This window comes from Grus americana, chromosome 33 (assembly GCF_028858705.1).
Source record: "Grus americana isolate bGruAme1 chromosome 33, bGruAme1.mat, whole genome shotgun sequence".
Lineage (NCBI taxonomy): Eukaryota > Metazoa > Chordata > Aves > Gruiformes > Gruidae > Grus > Grus americana.
In genome coordinates, this window is record NC_072884.1 from 1,457,419 (window position 1) to 1,479,067 (window position 21,649).

At 73.1% G+C, this 21,649-nt stretch overlaps 5 protein-coding genes across 10 annotated transcripts in view; 3 read left to right on the forward strand and 2 right to left on the reverse strand.

Moving 5' to 3' along the window:
- The window catches only part of GTF2F1 (general transcription factor IIF subunit 1), a 54,449-nt gene that overhangs the window by 4,422 nt on the left and 28,378 nt on the right, over positions 1-21,649 (forward strand). The window contains exons 8-14 of one of the 3 annotated variants that reach the window (XM_054808049.1): positions 1,158-1,302; positions 1,398-1,459; positions 1,588-1,707; positions 1,803-1,876; positions 1,976-2,111; positions 2,222-2,312; positions 2,412-2,637. In XM_054808049.1, the coding sequence (XP_054664024.1) occupies positions 1,158-1,302; positions 1,398-1,459; positions 1,588-1,707; positions 1,803-1,876; positions 1,976-2,111; positions 2,222-2,312; positions 2,412-2,616 (833 nt within the window). In that variant the 3' untranslated portion in view covers positions 2,617-2,637. Of the gene's footprint in view, positions 1-1,157; positions 1,303-1,397; positions 1,460-1,587; positions 1,708-1,802; positions 1,877-1,975; positions 2,112-2,221; positions 2,313-2,411; positions 2,683-21,649 lie in introns of those variants that run through there. The other 2 variants (XM_054808050.1, XM_054808048.1) reach the window with 2 other exon arrangements.
- PSPN (persephin) lies at positions 3,407-4,084 on the forward strand (the record flags this gene model as incomplete). Its single annotated transcript, XM_054807770.1, has 1 exon — positions 3,407-4,084. A coding segment is annotated over one exon (678 nt), but the record flags the coding sequence as incomplete, so codon positions are not given.
- ALKBH7 (alkB homolog 7) lies at positions 4,113-8,694 on the reverse strand. Of its 4 annotated transcripts, XR_008574499.1 has the most exons (9): positions 8,342-8,689; positions 8,164-8,257; positions 7,601-7,673; positions 7,280-7,436; positions 6,866-7,013; positions 6,344-6,572; positions 5,056-5,226; positions 4,368-4,486; positions 4,154-4,246 (listed from the first exon to the last, which is right to left on the reverse strand). XR_008574499.1 is itself a non-coding variant. In XM_054808058.1 (6 exons), exons 1-6 carry the CDS (start codon positions 6,379-6,381, stop codon positions 4,113-4,115), a joined length of 726 nt encoding a protein of 241 aa, XP_054664033.1. In that variant the 5' UTR covers positions 6,382-6,500. The 4 variants fall into 4 exon arrangements, 2 of the variants coding, with proteins under 2 accessions (XP_054664033.1, XP_054664032.1); XR_008574500.1 differs by lacking the exon at positions 6,866-7,013 and having other exon boundaries at positions 8,342-8,694; XM_054808058.1 differs by lacking the exons at positions 6,866-7,013; positions 7,280-7,436; positions 7,601-7,673; positions 8,164-8,257; positions 8,342-8,689 and adding exons at positions 4,565-4,689; positions 5,698-5,836 and having other exon boundaries at positions 4,113-4,246; positions 6,344-6,500.
- Positions 10,018-12,906, reverse strand: CLPP (caseinolytic mitochondrial matrix peptidase proteolytic subunit). Its single transcript, XM_054807771.1, has 8 exons — positions 12,819-12,906; positions 12,541-12,642; positions 12,200-12,271; positions 12,032-12,128; positions 11,762-11,949; positions 10,755-10,860; positions 10,338-10,655; positions 10,018-10,112 (listed from the first exon to the last, which is right to left on the reverse strand). Exons 1-8 carry the CDS (start codon positions 12,834-12,836, stop codon positions 10,018-10,020), a joined length of 996 nt encoding a protein of 331 aa, XP_054663746.1. The 5' UTR covers positions 12,837-12,906.
- Positions 13,825-21,078, forward strand: RFX1 (regulatory factor X1). The gene is given in 20 exon segments (XM_054807772.1): positions 13,825-14,058; positions 14,107-14,257; positions 15,159-15,377; positions 15,496-15,590; positions 15,767-15,838; positions 15,944-16,038; positions 16,152-16,257; positions 16,259-16,480; positions 17,346-17,527; positions 17,637-17,756; positions 17,887-18,002; positions 18,095-18,213; positions 18,310-18,419; positions 18,513-18,664; positions 18,763-18,860; positions 18,954-19,103; positions 19,792-20,000; positions 20,107-20,260; positions 20,374-20,419; positions 20,713-21,078. Coding segments are annotated over 20 exon segments (2,820 nt in total). The 3' UTR covers positions 20,883-21,078.

Genomic DNA, 21,649 nt, shown 5'->3' on the forward strand with positions numbered 1-21,649 from the left:
AAAATCATCACTGACCCCCCCAAATCATCACTGACCCCTCTAAATCATCACTGACCCCCTAAATCATCACTGACCCCCCCAAATCATCACTGACCTCCTCCAAATCATCACTGAACCCCTAAATCATCACTGACCCCCCCAAAATCATCACTGACCCCCCTAAATCATCACTGACCCCCCCAAAATCATCACTGACCCCTCTAAATCATCACTGAACCCCCAAATCATCACTGACCCCCCCCAAATCATCGCTGACCCCTCTAAATCATCACTGACCCCCTAAATCATCACTGACCCCCCCCAAATCATCGCTGACCCCTCTAAATCATCACTGAACCCCCAAATCATCACTGACCCCCCCAAATCATCGCTGACCTCCTCCAAATCATCACTGAACCCCCAAAATCATCACTGACCCCCCCCCAAATCATCGCTGACCCCTCTAAATCATCACTGACCCCCTAAATCATCACTGACCCCCCCAAATCATCGCTGACCCCCCCCAAATCATCACTGAACCCTCTAAATCATCACTGAACCCCCAAAATCATCACTGAACCCCCAAATCATCACTGACCCCCTCCAAAAATAATCACTGACCCCCCCAAATCATCGCTGACCTCCTCCAAATCATCACTGAACCCCCCAAAATCATCACTGACCCCCCCCAAATCATCGCTGACCCCTCTAAATCATCACTGACCCCCCAAAATCATCACTGACCCCTCTAAATCATCACTGAACCCCCAAAATCATCACTGACCCCCTCCAAAAATAATCGCTGACCCCCCAAATAATCACTGACCCCCCAAAATGATCACTGACCCCCCCAAATAATCACTGACTCCTCTAAATCATCACTGACCCCCCCCAAATCATCACTGACTCCTCTAAATCATCACTGAACCCCCAAAATCATCACTGACCTCCCCAAATCATCGCTGACCCCCCCAAATAATCACTGATCCCCTAAATCATCACTGACCCCCCCAAATAATCACTGACCTCCCCAACTGATCACCAGCCCCCCCCAAATAATCACTGACCCTCTAAGATAATCACCAGCCCCCCCAAAATCATCACAGACCCCCCCAAATAATCCCTGACCCCCCCCAAATATTCCCCGACCCCCCCAAACGATGCCCCCCCCCCCCCAGGAGAGAAGGCGCCGAAGCCGAAGAAGAAGGCGCCGGCGGGGAAGAAGAAGAAGAAGAAGAAGGGCTCCGAGGACGAGGCCTTCGAGGACAGCGACGACGGGGACTTCGAGGGCCAGGAGGTGGATTACATGTCCGACGCCTCCAGGTGAGGGGGGGGCGGGGTTTTTTTGGGGGGGGGGGACACCCCGTTTCTGTGTGACCCCCCCCCCCCGCCAAGCGCCGCCCGGCTCTGCCCCGCAGCAGCTCGCAGGAGGAGGAGGTGGGGAAGCCCAAGGTGACGAAGGAGGACGACGGCCCCAAAGGTGGGGACGGGGATGGGGACGGGACCCCCGGTGCGGGCTGGGGGGGTGCGGGGGGGGGGTCTGTGTGTGTCCCCCCCCCCGGTGCCACCGTGGGGTCCCCGTGTCCCCGTTCCCCCCCCCCCCCCCAGGCATCGACGAGGCGAGCGAGAGCAGCGAGGAGAGCGAGGAGGAGAAGGCGGCGGAGGAGAAGGAGGAGGAGGAGGAGGAGAAGAAGGCCCCGACGCCGCAGGAGAAGAAGAAGAAGAGGGGTGAGTATGGCCACCCCCCCAACCCCCCCAGGGTGGTGTTTTGGGGTGAAACCGGCCGGAAACGGGAGCGCCGGTGCCGCCTGCCCCCCCCCCAGACAGCAGCGACGAGTCGCAGACCTCGGAGGAGAGCGACATCGACAGCGAGACCTCGTCCGCCCTCTTCATGGCGGTGAGCGCCGGGGGGGCCTGCCCCGGGGGGGGGGGGGGCTTTTGGGGGCGGGGGGGGGGTCCCTGCACCCCCTGACCGCCCCCCCGGGACCCCCCCCAGAAGAAGAAAACCCCCCCCAAGCGGGAGCGCCGGGGCTCGGCCAGCAGCTCGCGGGGAAACAGCCGACCGGGGACGCCGACGGAGCCCGGCACCACCGGCACCACCCTCCGCGCCGCCGCCTCCAAGCTGGAGCAAGGTGCGGCCGTGACACACTCGTGCACGCTCACACACTCGTGCACGCTCACACACTCGTGCACGCTCACACACTCGTGCACGCTCACGCTCACGCTTTTCCGCTCCCCTCAGGCCGTCGCCAACCGGAGCCGCCGGCCGCCAAACGCCTCAAACTGGACGCGACGCCGCAGCCGCCGTCCGGCAAATCCACACCCAGCAGCGGGTGAGCGGCGGGGGCGAGCGTGGCGGGGACGGGCGCCCCGTTGTCCCGGTGCCACCCCCGGTGTCCGTGTGTCCGTGTGTCCGTGTGTCCCCCCCCCAGGGAGGTGCAGCTGACGGAGGACGCGGTGCGGCGCTACCTGGGCCGCAAGCCGATGACGACCAAGGATCTGCTGAAGAAATTCCAGACCAAGCGCACGGGGCTGAGCAGCGACGCCACCGTCAACGTCCTGGCCCAGATCCTCAAGCGCCTCAACCCCGAGCGCAAGGTCATCGGCGACAAGATGCACTTCTTCCTCAAGGAGTAGGGGGGGGCCCTTCCCGGGGGGGGGGGGGGGGGGCACCCCGAGTCCCTGCAACCCCCCCCCTGAGTCCCTGCACCCCCCCCGAGTCCCTGCAAACCCCCCCAATTCCCTGCACCCCCCCCCCCCCGAGTCCCTGCAACCCCCCCCCAATTCCCTGCAACCCCCCCCCAAGTGAGTCCCTGCACCCCCCCCCCAATTCCCTGCACCCCCCCCCCGAGTCCCTGCAACCCCCCCCAATTCCCTGCACCCCCCCCCGAGTCCCTGCACCCCCCCCTTTTCCTCCCCCAACCACCCACCAGGGGGTTGACCCCTTCCCCCCCCCCCAATTTTGGGGCGCCCCCCCCACACACTTTAAACCACCCCCCCAGACAGGCTCAGGGAGGGGGTGTCAGCCCCCCCCCCCCCCCCGTTTTGGGGCAGAATGGGGTTTGTTGCTATTTTTAGGGGTTTTATTTCCCACGGTTTGCCCAGCCCCCCCCCCCGCTGGGGCGGTATTTCAGGTATTTCCCCCCCCCCCCCCCCCCGCGGGGTTTTGGCCCCCCCAGACTGGAGACAGCCCCTCCCCCACCCGTTTGGCACCCCTCTTTAGGGGGGAGGGGGCCCTGCCAGCCCCAAACCGGCCCTGGGGGGGGTCACACTGTCACCGGGGGGGGGGGGGCAGTAACCCCCACCCCTCCCCCCACCCCTCTCCAGCCGCCATTCCGGGGGGGGGAGGGGCCGCATTCCCCGCCTGCCCCCTGCGGCTGCCCGGGCCCTGCCCCCCCCCCGCCACCATTAACCCCTCTGGGGTGGGGGGGACCCCCCAAAGCACCCCCCCAACCCCCCCTCCCCCTCCCAGCCCCCCAACCCCCCCCTCACCCCCCCCAGCCCCTCTCCCAGCCCCTCCCCCACCCCGGTGGATCCCGGGGGGGGGGGGAATTCCCGCCCCACCCCCCATCCCGGGCAGGGGAGGGTTAACCGGGGCCCCCCCGCGCCCCCCCCCCCACCCCATAAATGCGGCTCCGGGGCCGGGGCAGCGGCAGAAGCGGGGCAGGATGGCGACCCCCCCGCTCCCCGCCGCCTTCCTCCTCCTCCTCCTCCTGCCCCTGCCCCCCCCCGTCCGAGCCCCCGCCGCCCCCCCGGACGCTGCGGCCTCAACCGCGCCCCCCCCCCCCCCCGCGCGGGGGGGTCCCGTTGGGCCGCGGGGGGGGCCCGGTGCGGGTTGCGCAGCCTGGCGGTGCGGGTGGGGGAGCTGGGGCTGGGGTACCCCTCCCAGGAGACCGTGCTCTTCCGCTACTGCGGGGGGGGCTGCCCCGCGCCCCCCACCAACCACGGGCTGGTGCTGGCCCGGCTGCGGCCGGGGGGGGCGGCGGGGGGGGCCGGGCCCTGCTGTCGCCCCAGCCGCTACGAGGACGTCGCCTTCCTGGACGAGCGGCAGCGCTGGCACCGGCTGCACCAGCTCTCGGCCGCCGCCTGCCGCTGCGTGGGGTGAGCTCCCCCCAAATCACTGCCCCCCCAAATCACTGCCCCCCCCCAAAGAAAAGGCGGCAGCGGGGGTGTGTGTGGGGGTCACTGTTTTTTGGGGGGGGGGGCGGCTCGGTCTCTGTGCCCCCAATAAACGCCGGGGAGTCGCCAGGAGCGTCCGGAGTCGTCTCTGGGGGGGAAGGGGGGGTTAGGGGGGATTTCGGGGGTGAAGGGGGTTTTGGGGGGGGGGGTTGGGGGGTTGGGGGGTGAAGGGGGTTTGGGGGCGCGGGGGGGGGGGGGTCGGGCCTCACCCTGGGGAGCGTTGCGGCAGATGAGGGCGACGCGTCGGCCCCGCGGCACCCGGCGGCCCCCGAAGAAGGACGCGTGGTCGGGCAGGATCTCGTGGGTGAACTCGTACCGGGCAGCACCCCTGGGGGGGGGGGGGGGGGGGGGTGTCAGTGCTGGGGGGCGCTGCCGGCCCCCCCAAACCCCCCCGCCCCCCGCTCACCGCAGGACGTAGAGCGAGCCCGGCTCCAGCAGCAGCTCCAGCCACCCCCCCCCCGGCCGGCAGCTCACCAGGCGCATGACGCTGGGGGTCAGCAGCGACACCCCCGCGATGGTGCAGCCGCAGAACTGGGGGGTCGTGGGTCAGACCCCCCCCCCCCCCCCCCAACCCCCGGGACCCCCCCAACCCCCCCGTCCCCCCGGACCCCCAGCCCCCTCCTAGAACCTCCCAAACACCCCGGGACCCCGCCCCCCCCCCCCCCCCAATCCCCAACCCCCCCCCGGGAACCCCGAAATCCCCCCTTACAACCCCCTCACCCCCTTCCCCCCCCCGGACCCCCCCCCCCCCAGGATCTCCCCAACTCTCCCCCGGGACCCCCAAAAATCCCCCCAACTCCCACAGATCCCCTCCCAGACCCTCCCAAACCCTCCTGGGCCCCCCCAAAATCCTCCCAACCCCCTAGGACCCCCCCCAAACCCCCCGTCCCCCCGCACCTTCACGCTGTCCCGGTGGGGCCCCACGTGCCCCCGCGGGTGGAGGTCGAGGACGTGGACGAGCGGCTGGGCCGGGCGCCCCGGGGGGAAGGCGCCCCCCAACCGGGCCAGCACCGCGCGCCCCGCCCCCCCCCACTGCGCCCGCTCCGTCTCCCGGTACCCGCAGATGGCCTGGGGGGAGGGGCGAGACCCTGACCCCTGACCCCCGACCTCTGGCCCCAGCGCACCCTCACCGCCTCCCGACCCCACAAGGCCGCTGTGACCCCTGCGCAGCAGCTCCCCTCCCGACCCCACGACCCCTGTGACCCCTGTGACCCCCACGACCCCTGCGCAGCTCCCCTCCCCCTCCTGACCCCGTGACCCCCTGTGACCCCGACCCTCCTGTCCCTGATTGACCCCTCTGACCCCCATGACCCCTGACCCTCCTGTCCCCTCCAACCCCCGTGACCCCTCTGACCCCCATGACCCCCGTGCAGCAGCTCCCCTCCCCCTCCTGACCCTGTGTCCCCCCGTGACCCCTGACCCTCCTATCCCCGATTGACCCCCCGTGACCCCCCGTGACCCCTGACCCGCCTGTCCCCCATTGACCCCTGTGACTCCCAACCCTCCGGTCCCCTCCGCCCCCCGTGACCCCTCCCTCACCCCGTCCCAGTGATCGAACTGGTACGGCCGCCGGCCCAGCACCGGCTCCAGCTCCCGCAGCAGCTCGGCCGCTTCCCCGGGGCTCAGGAACCCCCCGCGCACCAGCGCCAGGCCCCGCAGCCGCCGCTCCACCGCCGGGCTGGAGGCGTGGAGCAGCCCCGGGTCCGCCTCCGCCTCCGGCCCCAGCCCCAGCCCAGCCCCGGCCCCATCCCCGGCCCCGGTCGCGGCCCCGGCCCCAGGCCTCGGCCCCGCCACCAGCCGCCACAGGCCGCGCGCGCGGTGCATGCCGGGAGCGGGACGGGACGGACCGACGAAGCGCGGGGCACGACGGGAGAACAGCGCCCCCAGCCGGCCGGGAGGACTTAGCGCCGGGAAACAGGGCGCGCGGCGCGGGGCATTGTGGGACGGAGGCGGGACGGGGGGCGGGGCCAGGACCCCCAGGGAGCCCCAAAACCCCCCCAGCCCCCCCAGAGCCCCCCATGGAGCCCCACAGCCCCCCCACAGCCCCTCTCGGAGCCCCACAGCCCCATGGAGCCCCCCCATAGAGCCCCCCACGCCCCCCCATAGAGCCCCACAGCCCCATGGACCCCCCCCCCCCCCCCAGAGCCCCATGGGCCCCCCCAGACCCCCCCCCCCCATCACTCACCTGCAGCCGCTCAGGGCCGGGGCTCGGGGCTGCCCCATGGCTCTGGGGCACCCCCCAGCTCAGGGCTGCCCCCCAGTTGTGGGGCGCCCCATGGCTCCAGTGTGCCCCACGGCTCGGGGGTGCCCCACGGCTCAGGGGTGCCCCACGGCTCAGGGGTGCCCCACATCTCGGGGGCGCTCAGGAGGTGCTGCCGCAGCAGAGCCGCCCGCTCCGCTTCGAACTGCTCCCACTGGGGGGGGGGGGGGAAGGGGGGGCTGGAGGAGGGGGGGACGGGGGGGGGACGGGGGGGGGAGCCCCCACCCCCCCCAAGTGGTCGCCAGCCCCACAGGGAGGGGGCCCAGCCCCATGGCGGGGGGGGTGTCACACCTGGGGGGGCCCAGCCCCACAGACAGGTCTCATTTTGGGGGGGGGCACCCCAGCCCCACAGAGGTGTGACAGTGGGGGGGGGGGTCCCAGGAGGGTCTGGGGGGTCCCATGGGGTGTCCCCCCCCCCCTCCCCACACCCCCCGGGGGGGTCCCCACCTCCCAGGCCAGGCGCTCGGCGGCTTCGGTGAAGGTTTGGCGTTCGCGGGCGAGGGCTCCCCGCAGCCGCCGCAGCCGCCCTCGCTCCTCGTCCAGCCCCGGGGGGGGCCCGGGGGGGGGGGGTCCCCAGCGCTGCCGCCATCGCCTCCTGCACCACCGGCGTCATGGGGGGGGGGGGGACCCGGGCAGGGGGTCCCTGAGCCCCCCCCCCCTTACCTGCAGGCAGCGGGGTGGGGGGGTCCCAGGGGTCCTGGGGGGGGGGGGGTGTCCAGGCGGTTCAGGGGGGTCCCGGGGGGTCGCAGGGGTCCCGGGGGGTCCAGGGGGTCTGGGAGGGGTCCCAGGGGTCCTGGGGGGGTCCAGGGGGGTCCCAGGGGTCCCGGGGGGGGGGGTGTCCCCGTGCCAGCCCCCCCGTACCTGCAGGCAGCGGTGCTGCAGAGCGATCACCTCCCTCCCGGCCGCCACCTCCTCCCGCAGCCGCTGCAGCTCCTGCTCCAAGTCGGGGTCCCCCTGGGGGGCCGGGGGGGGCCGGGGGGGGCCGGGAGGTTCCGACCCCCCGCGAGCTCCCTGTTGCCTGTGGGAGAGCGGCATTGGGGACCCCCAAACCCACGGGGTCCCCCCCCCCAGAACAACGGTGCCCCCCCCCCCCAATCCCCAAATTCAGGGTGTCCCCAGCCCCACGGTGCCCCCCAGCCCCCCAGGGTCCCCCCCAGCCCCCCCCAGCCCCCCCAAACCCACCTCTGGGCCGTCCTGGGGGCTCTGCCGGCCGCCCTCGCCCCCCCCCGGGGCACCGCGCTGGGGAGCTCCGTGGCTGCGGGATTGGGGGGGGGGGGTGTCAGGGGGGGTTTTTTTTGGGGGGGGCAGACTCGGGGGGGGGGGTGATAGTGGGGTTTGGGGGGGTCCTGGGGGGGAGCTGGGGGTCTCAGGGGGACCTGGGCAGGTTTTGGGGGTGCTGGGAAGGGTGGAGGTTTTGGGGGGGGGTCAGGGGATCCCCAGGAGGGTTCGGGGGGTCTCAGGGTGGTTCGGGGGGGGGGGGGGCCTGGGCAGGGTTTGGGGTTCCCAAGGGACTTTGGGGGGGATTAGGGGTCCCACAGGGGCTCAGAGGGTCCCAGGGGAGGGTTTGGGGGTCCCAGGGGGGTTTGGTGACCCCTGAGCAGGGTTTGGGGGTCCCGGGGGGGGTTTTAGGGGTCCCAGGGGGGTTCGGTGACCCCTGAGCAGGGTTTGGGGGTCCCGGGGGGGTTCGGTGACCCCTGAGCAGGGTTTGGGGGCCCCAGGGGGGTTTGGGGGGTCCCCCCACTCACCAGGCCGCCGGGGTCTGTGCGGTGCCGTGCCCTCCCCAGGCTGCCGGCGGGGCTGTGCCGCGGGGCCGTGCTGGGTGCTGCTGCGCCGGGACCCCTGGGGGGGGGGGGGGGGGGGGAGGTGAGCTGGGAGGGACCCGGGGACCCCCCCCTGACCCCCCCCCCGCCCCCCGGGTCCCACCTGCGCCCGCTCGGCCGCCAGCAGCACCCAAAGGTGCCGGTTCTGCTCCCGCAGCCGCTCGGCCTCGTCCCGCGCCGCCGCCATGGCCCGGGCACAGGCGGCCACATGGGCCTGCGGCACCCGCGTTGGGGGGGGGGGCACCGGGACCCCCCGAACCCCCCCCTCGGGACAGGGACACCCCGGGGACCCCCCCCGGACACCGTGGGGATGGGGACACCCGTGGGTGTGGGGACACCCTGGGGACACGGTGGCCACAGGGACCCCCGTGGGGATGGGGACCCCCCCCCCTCCGGGGACAGAGGGACCCCCCCGGGATATGGGACCCCCCAGGGACATGGCACCCCCAGGGGATGTGGGGACCCCCCCAGAGATATGGGGACCCCCCCGGGGACAGAGGGCCAGGGCCCCCCCCCCGGGATATGGGGGCCCCCCCGGGATACTGGGACCCCCCCCCGGGGACAGAGGGACCCCCCCCCGGGATATGGGGACCCCCCAGGGATATGGGACCCCCCCCAGGTGACATGGCCCCCCCAGATGCCGTGTGTCGTCCCCCCCCCACTGACCTGCAGCCCCCCCAGACGCTGCCGCAGCCCCCGCAGCTCCCGCTCCCGCCGGGCCCCCCCCGCCGCCGCCTCCCGGTAAAGGTGCAGGAGCCCCCCCAGGGCCCGCGGGCCCCCCCCGGGGGGCAGCCCCAGCGCCGCCAGCTCCTGGGGGGGGGGACACGGGGACACGGACACGGGGACACGGACACGCCTGGCACCCCCCGGCCACGGGACCCCCCCAGGGCCCCCATCTCACCCTCAGAGCCCCCCCCCGACACCCGGTGACCCCCCCAAATCCGGCAGCCCCCCCCAAATCCTCCCCCCCCCGGGACCCCATAACCCATCCTGCCCCCCCAACCCTCCCTCATCCCCCATAACCCCCCATAACCCCCCAAATCCCCCCCCAAATCCCCTCTCCTGCCCCCAATCCCCCCCCGTGCCCCCCCCAGCCCCCATAACCCCCCAAATCCCCCCTCCTGCCCCCCAATCCGCCCCCCCCGTGCCCCCCCAGCCCCCATAACCCCCCAAATCCCCCCCAGCCCCCCCGGCCCCCCAATCCGGCCCCCATAACCCCCCCAAATCCCCCCCCAGCCCCCCCTTGCCTGCTCCAGGGGGTCGTGGCCGCGGGGCTGCCCTGGGGAGGCACCGGGGGGGGCCGCTCGGTCGCCCCCCCCCCGGGGACAGGCAGAGCCCGGCTGCGGCCGCCGCCAGCAGCGCCTCGGGGGGCGGGGGGGGGCCTGGCCGGGGGGGGGGGAGGCGGTCGGGACCCCCGGTCGGGCCGGGACCCCCCCGCTGTGTCTGTGCCCCCCCCCGGCCCCCCGTTACCTGGGGAGGGGGCTCTGCCCGGGCTGGCCATGGCCTCCTCCTGGGGGGGAGGGGGGGTCTCAGCTGCCCCCGGGCCCCCCCGCACCCCCGAGCCCCCCCCAGGGCGCTGCTGCCCCCCAACCCCCCCCGGGGCCCTCTGTGCCCCCCCCGGCCACCCCCGCCCCTCCCCAGGCCCCGGTAGCCCCCCCCGGCCCCACAGCCCCCCCCATCCCCCCCGTGCCCCCCCACCCCCCATCCCCCCCCCGTGCCCCCCCATCCCCCCCCACCGCTCCGGGCCCGGCCAGGCCCCGCCCCCCCCCCGCCGCGCGCTCAAATCCCCCGCCTGGCCCCGCCCCCCGCCTCCCATTGGATGGCGGCAGCGGCCAATGAGCGCCCGGCGCGGGGCACGCCGGGAAATGTAGTTTCTTTGGGGGGGTTGGGGTGAACTGGGGGCTCATGGGGGGGGGTTTCACCCCCCAAGTGTGGGGCAGACAAGGGGAAACAGCTCGGGGGGGGGGTACACGGTCACGGAGAGCAGCTGGGGGGGGCTGGTGCCCCCCAAGTCCCTCCTGGGCCCCCCCCAGCCCCCCCCGTGCCCCCCCCCGTGCCCCCCCACATCCCCCCCCGTGCCCCCCCCAGCCCCCCAGCACTCAGTCGGGGTCCGCAGCCCTTTAATTCCTGCCGGGGGTACAGCGAAATCGCGCGGGGTTGGGGGGGGGACGACGATGCCACACACACGCCACACCCCCCCCCCCACCCCAAACCCCCCCCCCAACCCCCCCCCGTGCGGGGTGTCAGGGCCCCGGGGGGGTGTCGGGGGGCACGGGGGGGGCGGGGGGGGGGCTCCTTCTGCACCAGCCGGGGCTCGTCCTCGCCGCGGGGTGGGGGGTGCACCAGCACCCGGTCGAGCAGCCCGAACTCCTGCGCCTCCACGGGGCTGAGGTAACGGTCCCGCTCCATCGCCGCCTCTGGGGGGGGCCACGGGAGGGGGGGGGTGGGAGGTCAGGAGGGTCCCAGGGGGGTCCCGGGGGGGTGTGCGGGTGTCCCGGGGGGGTCCCGGGGCTCACCGATGACGGGGAGGGGCTGCCCGGTGTGTTTGGCGTAGAGGCCGTTGATCTGGCGCTTGAGCTGCAGGATCTCCTCGGCCTGGATGGCGATGTCGGTGGCCTGGCCCTGGGGGGGGGGGGGGCACACGGGGAGGGGGGGGCGTGGGGGGGCGTGGGGGTGACACAGACCCCCCCCTGCCTCACCCCGACCATGGGGGGTGGCACCTGGCTCAGCCACAGCATCACTGGGGGGGGGTCTGTGTCCCACGGGGGGGCTGTCCCATCCTGGGGGGGCCCATCCCATCCTGGGGGGCCCCATCCCATCCTGGGGGTCCCCATCCCATCCTGGGGGGGCCCAGTCCCATCCCATCCCGGGGGTCCCCATCCCATCCCATCCTGGGGGGGCCCAGTCCCATCCCATCCTGGGGGTCCCCATCCCATCCCGGGGGGGCCCAGTCCCATCCCATCCCGGGGGTCCCCATCCCATCCCATCCCGGGGGGGCCCAGTCCCATCCCATCCCGGGGGTCCCCATCCCATCCCATCCTGGGGGGGCCCAGTCCCATCCCATCCTGGGGGTCCCCATCCCATCCCGGGGGGTTCTTGTCCCCTGTCCCACTCTGGGGGGGGGTGTCCCTGTCCCACATCCCCTCCCATCTCAGCCCCAGTGGGGTCCCCAGGGCGTCCCACCCCATCCCGGGGGGTCCCTGTCCCATCCCGGGGGGGTCCCCATCCCTTGTCCCATCCTGGGGGGGTCCCTGTCCCCTGTCCCCTCCCGGGGGGGGGCCCAATCTCAGCCCCAGTGGGGTCCCCAGGGGGTCCCACCCCATCCCTGGGGGGTCCCTGTCCCATTCTGGGGGTTCCTATCCCATCCCGGGGGGGTCCCTGTCCCATTCTGGGGGTTCCTATCCCATCCCTGGGGGTCCCGCCCCGCCCCTGGGGGTCCTATCCCATCCCTGGGGGGGTCCCCATCCCACCCCTGGGGGTCCCCATCCCATCCTAGGGCTGTCCCCGTGCCCCCCCGCCGTACCCGCGCCCCCCCCGAGGGCTGGTGCACCATGATGCGGGCGTTGGGCAGGGCGTGGCGCTGGCCCGGGGCCCCCGCGGCCAGGAGCAGGGAGCCCATGCTGGCCGCCTGCCCCACACACCACGTGCACACCGGGTTGAGCACGTACTGCATCGTGTCGTAGATGGCCAAGCCTGACGTCACCGCCCCGCCTGCCGGGACCCCCGTGACGTCAGTGCGGCCCCCCAGTGACCCCCCAAACCTCCCCCCCCCCCCCCGTGCGTGCCCCCTCACCGGGGCTGTTGATGTACATGTGGATCGGCTTCTTGTTGCTCTCGGACTGGAGGAAGAGGAGCTGGGCGATCACCAGGCTGGCCAGGCCGTCATCGATCTGGGGGGGGGGGGGTCAGGGGGGTTGGGGTGCCCCCCGCCTCCCCCCGCCGTCACCCCCCCGGTTCGTACCGGCCCCATGACGCAGACGATGCGTTCGCGCAGCAGGCGGGAGTAGATGTCGTAGGCGCGTTCGCCCCGGCCCTGGGGGGGTCAGAGAGAGGGGGGGTGGGTTGGGGGGGGGAATGGGGGGCCGGGGGGGGGGGAGAATGGGGAGAATGGGGGGGAGCCAGGGGGAGAATGGGGGGGAATGGGGGTGGGGGAATGGGGGGGAATGGGGGGGAATGGGGGGCCGGGGGGGGGAATGGGGGGGAGCCGGGGGGTGGGGGAATGGGGGGGAATGGGGGGCCGGGGGGGGGAATGGGGGGGAGCCGGGGGGGGGGAATGGGGGGGCTGGGGGGGCCGGGACTCACCGTCTGCTCCACCACGATGGGGATGAGGGGGGGGGCGCGGGCGGGCGCGGTGCCGTGGAGGCGGCGGCGGGCGGTGACCCCCCAGGCCAGGCGCAGGGTGCGCTGCGGGGGGGGGGGGGGGAGTCAGGGTAAGGCCGCAAGGGACCCGGGACCCCCCCGGCACCGGGATGCACCCCCACCCCCACCCCCCCCCCCCGGCAGGGGCTCTCCGCAGCGGCAGCCCCGGGTGCCCGCCCCGGTACCCTCCCCGCCCCCCCCCCCCGGTACCGGCCCCTCACCGCCACCCCGGGCCCCATGGCGCCCCGGAAGCGCTTTGCGCCCCCCCGGAAGTGCTCAGAGCGCGACCCCTCCCTCCCCACGTGCCCTCCCTGACACGCCCCGCCCCCCTCCCTGACACGCCCCGCCCCCTCCCCAAACCCCGCCCCCTCCCCGCACGCCCCGCCCCCTTCCCCAAACCCCGCCCCTCCGGCCGCCCCGCCTTCTCCTCTCCCCGTCACGTGACGGCGCCCGGGGAACTACATTTCCCGTCGTGCCCCGCGGCCCGGCCGCCATGACACCGCCGGGCGCCTGCGGCCCCTGCAGACCCGCCCTGAGGCCCTACAGCGTCATCACGGCCCCTTTATGGCGTCATCACGGCCCCACGGCCCCGGGAACCGGGTCCCTGAGCGTCCGCAGGGCCCTGAGGGACCCGTCAGGGGGTCGGGTCACCCCCCCCCCCCCCGTCAGCGTTAATTACTCCCCGTTAATCACCCCCGTCAGCACCTATCGCGCCCTGCTCGCGCTAACGGCGCCGTCAGCGTTCCCTTCCCTCGTTAGCGTTAATTACCCCGTCACTAATTACTCCCTCCCAGCCGTGCTTACACACACCCCCCCCACCGCCCCCCTGGAGCACCAACTGCCCCCAAGGGCGTTTATTGCCCCGCAGCGGCATTAATTACCCCCCCGTGGGGCTTCGTTACCCCTCGCGCAGCACTAATTACGCCAGGGGCACTAATTAATCGCCAGCGTTAATTGCCCGGTAGGAAGCGCCCCGCTGGCTGTAGCGCTCCCGCCCCCCCCCTCCGTTCCCGCTCTTGGGGGGGGGGGTAGGGGGGAGGGTCCCGGGGCCGTGACGTCACCGGGGGCGCCGCCCGCAGCGGATGAGGAAACTTACGAAAATCGGCCCTTGGCGCTGACGTCACGCGGCCGTGACGTCAGCGGGGCGCCGGCGGCGGGACTACAGGTCCCGGCGGCCCCCGCGTCCGCCACCGCGCATGCGCGTCCGCCGCGCCCGCCCGCCCCGCGATGGGCAGCCGCGCCGTCCAATCGGGCGCCGCCAGCTACCCGCGCGGCCCCTCCCTCCCCGCCCCCCCTCAGGAAGCGCCGACGGACGCGCGGGGCGGCCAATGGGGTGGCGGCGGGGAGGCGCCGGCGCGGAGCGACGCGAGCTTCAACCAACCGGCGGGCGGCGCTGGCGAGCGACGTCCAATAGGCGCGGGGGGGCGGGGAGAGGCGCGGGCGGCCCCGCCCGCCGCCGAGGCGGGTAGCAACAGTTGCCCCGGTGAGGGAACACGGAGGGCGCCATAGCCACGGTCGCCGTGGCGACCGCGCACCGGCCCCGGCCCGGCCCCGCCGCCAGCGACCGCCGCCCCCGCCACCCCCCCCCGCCGCCGCCGCCGCCGCCGCCGGGCCGGGCCGGGCCGAGGCCCCGCGGGGTCCCGGCGGCGGCCCCGGGCAGGTTGGTCCGCGCGGCGCCGCGCAAGATGGCGGCGGCGGGGGCGGGAGGGGGGGTGTGTGTGTGTGGGGGGGGGTGCGGCGGGAGAGGGAGGGGGGGAAGGAACGACCGGGGTTGTGGGGGGGGGGGAACCGGGCGGGACGGGCCCCGGCGGCGGCGGCGGCCCCGGGATGGAGCCGGGCCCGGGCCGCGGGGGGCGGGGCCTGTCGCGCGCCCCGGCGATTGGTGGGCGGGCGGGCCAATGGGGGGAGGCGGGGCGGCGGGGGGAGCCAATGGCGGCGCGCGGCGGGGGCGGGGCGCGGCGGGACGGACAAACGCGCGCGCGCGCGCCGCCCCCCCCTCACGCCCACCCGCGCGATCGCGGCGGTGATGTCACGCGGTGACGTCACGGCGCGGGAGGGGGCGGGCGGCGCGCGGTGACGTCACAGGGCGATGTCAGTCCCGGGGCGGCCTTGCCCTCGCTGACGTCGCGCGTCGCCCGGCAACGGCCCTGGAGGCGGGGCGTCGTGACGTCAGACGGGGAGGCGGTGCCCCGCGCGGCCGGCGCCCCGCCGTGACGTCACGCCGTGATGTCACACCGGACTGGCCGGCGCTTGGGGCGAGAGAGCAGTGACATCACTCACGGGCAGAGCTGATGTCACCCCCCGGCCCCGACCTGCGAGGTCACGCCGTGATGTCACGCCCTGAGGTCACCGCAGGACGTCGCCCCGGCAGGGAGCGGGCACTGGGGCCAGCTAACGGGTGACAGGCCGGTGACATCACCGCAGCCCTGCCCTGCCCCCCCCCCCCGCCGTGACGTCGCTCCGTGACATCACACCGCAGCGCGCGTCCCCGTCTCCCCACCCCCCCCTCACTGATTTTTCTCTCCCCACCCCCCCCCCATTTTTTTACCCCCTCCTCCCAGGCCCCCCCCGCCCCCCCGGTCGCCATGGCAACGCAGACCTACGTCACCGAGCTGACGGCGCCTCCCGCCACGCAACAACAGCCGGCCCCTCCCCCGGCCGCCCCCACCCCTTTCGGGGCGGAGCTTCCTGGGGGCCCCGCACCCCCCGCGCCCCCCCCGCCTCCCCCCGCGCCCCCCGCGCCCCCCCCCCCCAGCAATACATCGTGGTCACCGTCTCGGGTGAGTACCCCAAAACCGGGGGGGTTTCACCCCATTCCCTGCCCCGGGGGGGGGGGCGTGGGGGGTTGTGTGTTGTTATTCCGACCCCATTTTCACCCTTTTTCTCCCCAAAACGCAGAGGGCGCCCTACGGCCCAGCGAAGCGGGGGCTGAGGGCAGCCCTGCCCCCCCCGCGCCCCCCCCGGCAGGACCCAGCCCGGTGCCGGGCACCCAGGTGGGACCCCAGGTGATTGGGGGGGGGGCTCAAATGGGGCAAAACCAGGGGGGTGCTGCCCCCCACCAGCATTTCGGGGGGGGGGGCGGTTGGGGGGGGGGCCCGGGGACGCCCCTAGGGGCGTCCCCGGGCCCCCCCCCCCAACCGCCCCCCCCCCTTTTTCCCTCCCCCCCCAGCGCTCCCCAGCACCCAGCAGCACCAGCACCCCCAAACCTGGCCCCCCCCAAGCGCTGCCGGGCCCCCAGGAGGTGAGCGGGGGGGGTGGGGGGCCCTTTTTGGGGGGGGGGGGTGTACAAAGTGTGTATGGGGGGGGGGCAGCAGCACCCTGACACCCCCCCCGTGCCCCCCCCCAGGTGCAGCAGCTGCCGCCGGTGCCGGTGCAGCACGTGTACCCCGCGCCGGTGCCGTACGTGGAGGGCGGCGACGGCACTTACCCCCCCGGCACCATGTGAGTGTTGTGTGTGTCCCCCCCCCCCACCCCTTCTGAGTTATTTTTGGGGGGGCTCAACCCCCCCCCCCCCCGGCTCAACCCCCCCTCCTTTTATTCCCCCCCCCCCGCAGCCGCTCGGGGTCGTACCCCTACGCCGAAACGCCGCTCTACGGCCAAAACGCCGGCACCGGTTACTACGAGGCGTCCGGGGGGGGGCCCGGTACAGCCCAGCCCGCCCCCCCCCACTTCGCAGGCGGGTGCCGGTAGCGCCCCTGTTCCCATGTACGTCTCGGGGGGGCAAATCTTGGGGACCCCCCCCGCCGGCACAGCCGCCCCCAGCACCCCCGGCACCACCGGAACCGCCGGCACCGCCGCCGGCACCTACGTCATCCAGGGGGGGTACATGCTGGGGGGGGGCGGCCAGTCCTACTCCCACACCACCCGCGCCTCCCCCGCCACGGTGAGACACGGGGGGGGGGGGGCAGCTGTGGGGGGATGGGGGGGGTTGGGGAGAAAAAGGGGATTTGGGGGAACGGGGAGGTTTTGGGGGGGTGGGGGGGGAGGGTTTTTTTTGGGGGGGAAAGGGGAGATTTGGGGCAAATGGCCCCATGTGGGGGGGGGTGCTGGGGGGGGGGGTGTGACACCGTGTCTGCCTTTTGGGGGGAAAAGGGAAAGTTTGAGGGGGGGGAAAGGGAAAGTTTTGGGGGAAAAGGGAACGTTTGGGGGGTGGTCGTGCTTGTGTGACACCACATCTGCCTTTTGGGGGGGGGGGAAGGGAAAGTTGGGGGGGGGAAAGGGAAAGTTTGGGGGGGGGGGGCGTTGTGCTGTGGGGGGTGTTGGACACCGTGTCTGCCTTTTGGGGGAGAAAAGGGACCGTTTGGGGGGGGGAAGGGACCATTTTTGGGGGGGAAAGGGACCATTTTGGGGGGACAAAGGCCCATTTGGGGGGACAAGGGCCCATTTGGGGGGTGAGGGACCATTTTGGGGGGGGAAGGGACCATTTTTGGGGGGACAAGGGCCCATTTGGGGGGACAAGGGCCCATTTGGGGGGTGAGGGACCATTTTGGGGGGGGAAAGGGCCCATTTGGGGGGGGAGGGACCATTTGGGGGGGAAGGGACCGTTTGGGGGGGCAAAAGGGACCATTTTTGGGGGCAAAAGGGACCGTTTGGGGGGGGGGAAGGGACCGTTCGGGCCACCCACCCTGGGGAATGATGCTGGGGGTGCCCCGACCAGGCTGTTGCGGTGCCCCCCGCCCCGTGCGTGCGTTCACGCGCGCGTGTCCCCTTGCCCCCCCCCCCACGCCCCCGGGCCCCCCCCCCCCCAGGTGCAGTGGCTGCTGGACAACTACGAGACGGCGGAGGGGGTGAGCCTGCCGCGCAGCACCCTGTACTGCCACTACCTGCTGCACTGCCAGCACCACAAGCTGGAGCCCGTCAACGCCGCCTCCTTCGGCAAACTCATCCGCTCCGTCTTCATGGGGCTGCGCACCCGCCGCCTGGGAACCAGGTACGGGGGACCCCCCCCCCAACACCACCCCCCCCACACCCCTTCCCTTCCCTTCCCCCCCCTCCTTTGCCGGAGCCCTCACCCCGTTTGCGCGGCGTCGCCCCCGCAGGGGTAACTCCAAGTACCATTACTACGGGCTGCGCATCAAGGCCAGCTCCCCGCTGCTGCGGCTCATGGAGGACCAGCAGCACCTCGCCATGCGCCAGCAGCCCTTCGCCCAAAAGCAGCGGTAAGGGCGGGGGGGAGAATAAACCCCCCCCAACACCCCCCCCCTCCTCCCTCCAAAACCGCTCGGCGGGACCCCCCCCCCCCGCCCCGTTTTTTTGTGTGTTTGTGCGCGTTCCCCCCCCCCCGTCCAGGCTGAAGCCCATCCAGAAGATGGAGGGGGTGACCAACGGGGTGGCCGTGGGGCAGCAGCCGCCGGCCGGGCTCTCCGACATCAGCACCCAGGTCCAGCAGTACCAGCAGTTCCTGGGTGAGCCCCCCCCCCCTGCCCCCGCACCCCCCTGCCCCGACCCCCGACCCCCTTAACCCCCCCCTGACCCCCAACCCCCCCCCCCCCCGCAGACGCTTCCCGCACCCTGGCCGAGTTCCCCGCCATCGATCTCCAGGGGAAGCCGCTGCCCGAGGGCGCCTGCGCCGAGGACGTCAAAGCGTTCCAGCTGCTCTACCGCGAGCACTGCGAGGTGGGGGCGTCCCCCAGCCCCCCCCAAAACACCCCCGCGGCCTCAAACCGACACCCCCCCCCCCCCTTTTCTTTTTGTTTCCCCCCCCTCCCGCAGGCCATCGTGGACGTGATGATCAACCTCCAGTTCACGCTGGTGGAGACGCTGTGGAAAACCTTCTGGAGGTGCAGCCTGAGCCAGCCCAGCGACGCCGCGCCCGCGGCAGTGTGAGTGGGGACGGGGGGGGGGGGACGGGGGGGGGACGCCGCGACGCCGGTGACGCCGCCGTGCCGGTGACGCCGCGGTGTCGTTCCCCGCAGCCACGACGAGGCGGAGAAGCGCCTGCCCAAGAGCCGCCTCGTCGTCCTCTCCAAGTACGAGCCCGTGCTGCGGTGGGCCAAGGACTGCGACCACGCGCTCTACCAGGGGCTGGTGGAGATCCTCATCCCCGACGTCCTCCGGCCCATCCCCAGTGAGTCCCCCCGCACCCCCCCGCACCCCCCCGGGCCCCCCCCCGAGCCCCCCCCCCTCGTGTGTCTCACCCCTTCCCCCCCCCACACCCCCACCCAGGTGCCTTGACGCAAGCGATCCGAAATTTCGCCAAGAGTTTGGAGAGCTGGCTAACGAACGCCATGATGAACATCCCCGAGGAGATGGTCCGCGTGAAGGTGGGGTCTGGGGGGGGCCGGGGGGTGTCTGTGCCCCACCCCCTCACCTACCGCTGACCCCCGTGTGTGTCCCCCCGTCCCCCCGAATCGCAGGTGGCGGCAGCAAGTGCCTTTGCCCAGACGCTGCGGCGCTACACGTCCCTCAACCACCTGGCGCAGGCGGCGCGCGCCGTCCTGCAGAACACGGCGCAGATCAACCAGATGCTCAGCGACCTCAACCGCGTCGACTTCGCCAACGTCCAGGTGCCGCCGCGGGGGCCCCGGCGCGACCCATCCCCCCCCCTCCGTCCCCAAAATGGGGGGGGGGGGGGGAAAGGGGTGGGGTGGGGATGGGGGGGTGCCGGGGTTTCTCCCTGCCAAAATGAGGGGGGGGTGGTGGGATGCCTTTGGGGGATGCCGTGGGGCTGGGGGTGCGCCGTGGGGCTGGGGGATGCTGTGGGGCTGGGGGAAGCCGTGGGGCTGGGGGATGCTGGGGGGCTGGGGGATGCTTTGGGGCTGGGGGTGCGCTGTGGGGCTGGGGGATGCTGGGGGGCTGGGGGATGCCGTGGGGCTGGGGGTGCGCCGTGGGGCGGGGGGATGCTGGGGGGGGGGGGGGTTTGGGTTGGGGTACACTGGAGAGTTGTGGGGTGCTGTGGGGCTGTGGGGTGTTTTGGGGCTGGGGGTGCACCGTGGGGCTGGGATGTATCTTAGGCTGGGGCACACCGCAGGGTTGTGGGGCGCTGTGGGGCCAGGCTGCCCCCCAGGGAGCCCCCCAGAGCCCCTTCCACCCCCCAAGTCCCCCCCTCCCTACCCCCTACCTCAACAGAGGGTCCTCCGGGCCGCCGCGGGTCGGGGTCCCTCCACGGGTCGGGGTCCCGCCGTGGGTCAGGGGTCCCGCTATGGGTCCGAGCTGCCGCCCCCCCCCCCAACCCCGTGCCCCCCGCCCCGGCAGGAGCAGGCCTCGTGGGTGTGCCGGTGCGAGGACCGGGTGGTGCAGCGGCTGGAGCAGGACTTCAAGGCGACGCTGCAGCAGCAGAACTCGCTGGAGCAGTGGGCGGCCTGGCTGGACGCCGTCGTCGCCCGCGTCCTCAAACCGCACCAGGGCACCCCCGGCTTCCCCCGCGCCGCCAAACTCTTCCTCCTCAAGTGGTCCTTCTACAGGTGGGGGGGGGGGGGGGGCGACCCCCTTTCCCCCAGCAAAGAGCCGCGTGGCGGTGACATCATCACGGTGACGCCGTGTGTGCGCGCGTGTCCCCTCGCCCCGTAGCTCGATGGTGATCCGGGACCTGACCCTGCGCAGCGCCGCCAGTTTCGGCTCCTTCCACCTGATCCGGCTGCTCTACGACGAGTACATGTACTACCTGGTGGAGCACCGCGTGGCGCAGGCCCGCGGCCAGAGCCCCATCGCCGTCATGGGAGAGGTGAGGTGGGGGGGGGGGGGGACGCCGAGGGGGGTCCCTGGGGGGTGTTCGGGGCTCGTTTCCCCCCCTCCCGGGGCCCCACGGCCGCCACCCCCCCCCCCCCCCCCCCGCAGTTCGCCAACCTGACGAGCTCCCTCAACTCCCTGGACCCCGATAAAGGTACGGGCTGAACCCCGCCCAGGGGAGGGGCCTCCTGTGGCACCGCCCCCGTGTGTGTGTGTGTGTGTGCGCATGCACGTGTGTGTGCGTGCACGTGTGTTAACTCTGGAACCTACAAACGGCAGCTGCACATCTGTGTGTCTGTTAACTCTGGAACCTACTGATGGCAGCTCTGTGTGAGAGAGTGGGGGTGTGCGTTAACTCTGGAACCTACTGATGGCAGGCCTGAGGGTGGGTAGGTTGGGCACTGCCCCCCCCCCCCCCCACACACACACTGTGTCCCCCTCCCCCAGACGAGGAAGAGGAGGAGGAAGAGGAGAGCGACGAGGAGCTGCCGCAGGAGATGGCGCTGGGGCCGGGGGAGGGAGCGGCGCTGCCCCCCGACCCCCTGGAGCCCCCCCCGGCCAAACTCCCCCGCACCGACGCCCGCGGCCTCTTCGTCCAGGCCCTGCCCTCCAGCTGAGGCCCCCCCCCCCCCCCACCCCCGCCCCGGTAACACCCCTCCCCCTTCCTTTCGTGCTTTCACCCCCGCCTGGGCCCCCCCCGTGTCCCCCCCCCTTTTTCCGGGGGGGCCCGGGGGGGGTGACAATGTGCCTTAAGCAACGCCGGGACCGTGTGCCAAAGCCCCCCTGCACCCCACCCCCCCCACCCCACCCCCCCTCCCCCCCCCCGCGTCCATTCGGACGCGGGGGGGGGAGGGGGTGGTGTGGTGGGGGTGGGGCGCGGGGGGTGGGGGTGGTCCCTCCCCCCTGGGGGGGGGTGTGGAGTAACACGGGGGGGGGGGGGGGGCCCAGAGGACCCCCACCCCCCTGCAGCCTTACGCCAGGACACCCCCACCCCCCGCATGAAGGGCCCCCCCCCCCAAACGCGCTTCAGCCCCCTCCCCCCCCGCCCCTCCCCCGCCATTAGATATTCTAGTTTTCGATCGATTCTGTGCTTTTTGTAAAAAAACAAAAACTAAAACAACCCCCCCGCGCCCCTCCCCCACCCCGGGGAGGGGGGGGGGAGGGGTCGGTGTTTGTGGCCGCACGTGTGAAAAATCTCAAGGGGGGGGGGGGGGGAGTGGGGGGCCCCCCCCCCCGCGCCCAACCCCCCCCCTCCACTGTGTTGTCGTCCCCCCCCCCCCCCCCCCCGCAGACGCTGTTTTCTACCTTTTGTAGTTCTTTCTTAAAAGGAATAAAATCCGCCGTGGTCTTTGCCCCCCGCCCCTCCCTGCGCCGCGGGGGACCC

Coding starts and splice junctions, on each gene's coding strand:
- ALKBH7 (XM_054808057.1), bottom strand. CDS start 5,982: ATGCACCGCGCGCGCGGCCTGTGGCGGCTGGTGGCGGGGCCGAGGCCT. Junction 5,227..5,697: donor AGTTCGATCACTGGGACGGG/GTGAGGGAGGGG, acceptor CCCTCCCCCCAG/GCCATCTGCGGGTACCGGGA. Junction 4,690..5,055: donor CCCACCGGGACAGCGTGAAG/GTGCGGGGGGAC, acceptor ACGACCCCCCAG/TTCTGCGGCTGCACCATCGC.
- CLPP (XM_054807771.1), bottom strand. Junction 11,950..12,031: donor CATGTACATCAACAGCCCCG/GTGAGGGGGCAC, acceptor GGGTCCCGGCAG/GCGGGGCGGTGACGTCAGGC. Junction 10,861..11,761: donor AGCCCTCGGGGGGGGCGCGG/GTACGGCGGGGG, acceptor CCCCCCCCCCAG/GGCCAGGCCACCGACATCGC.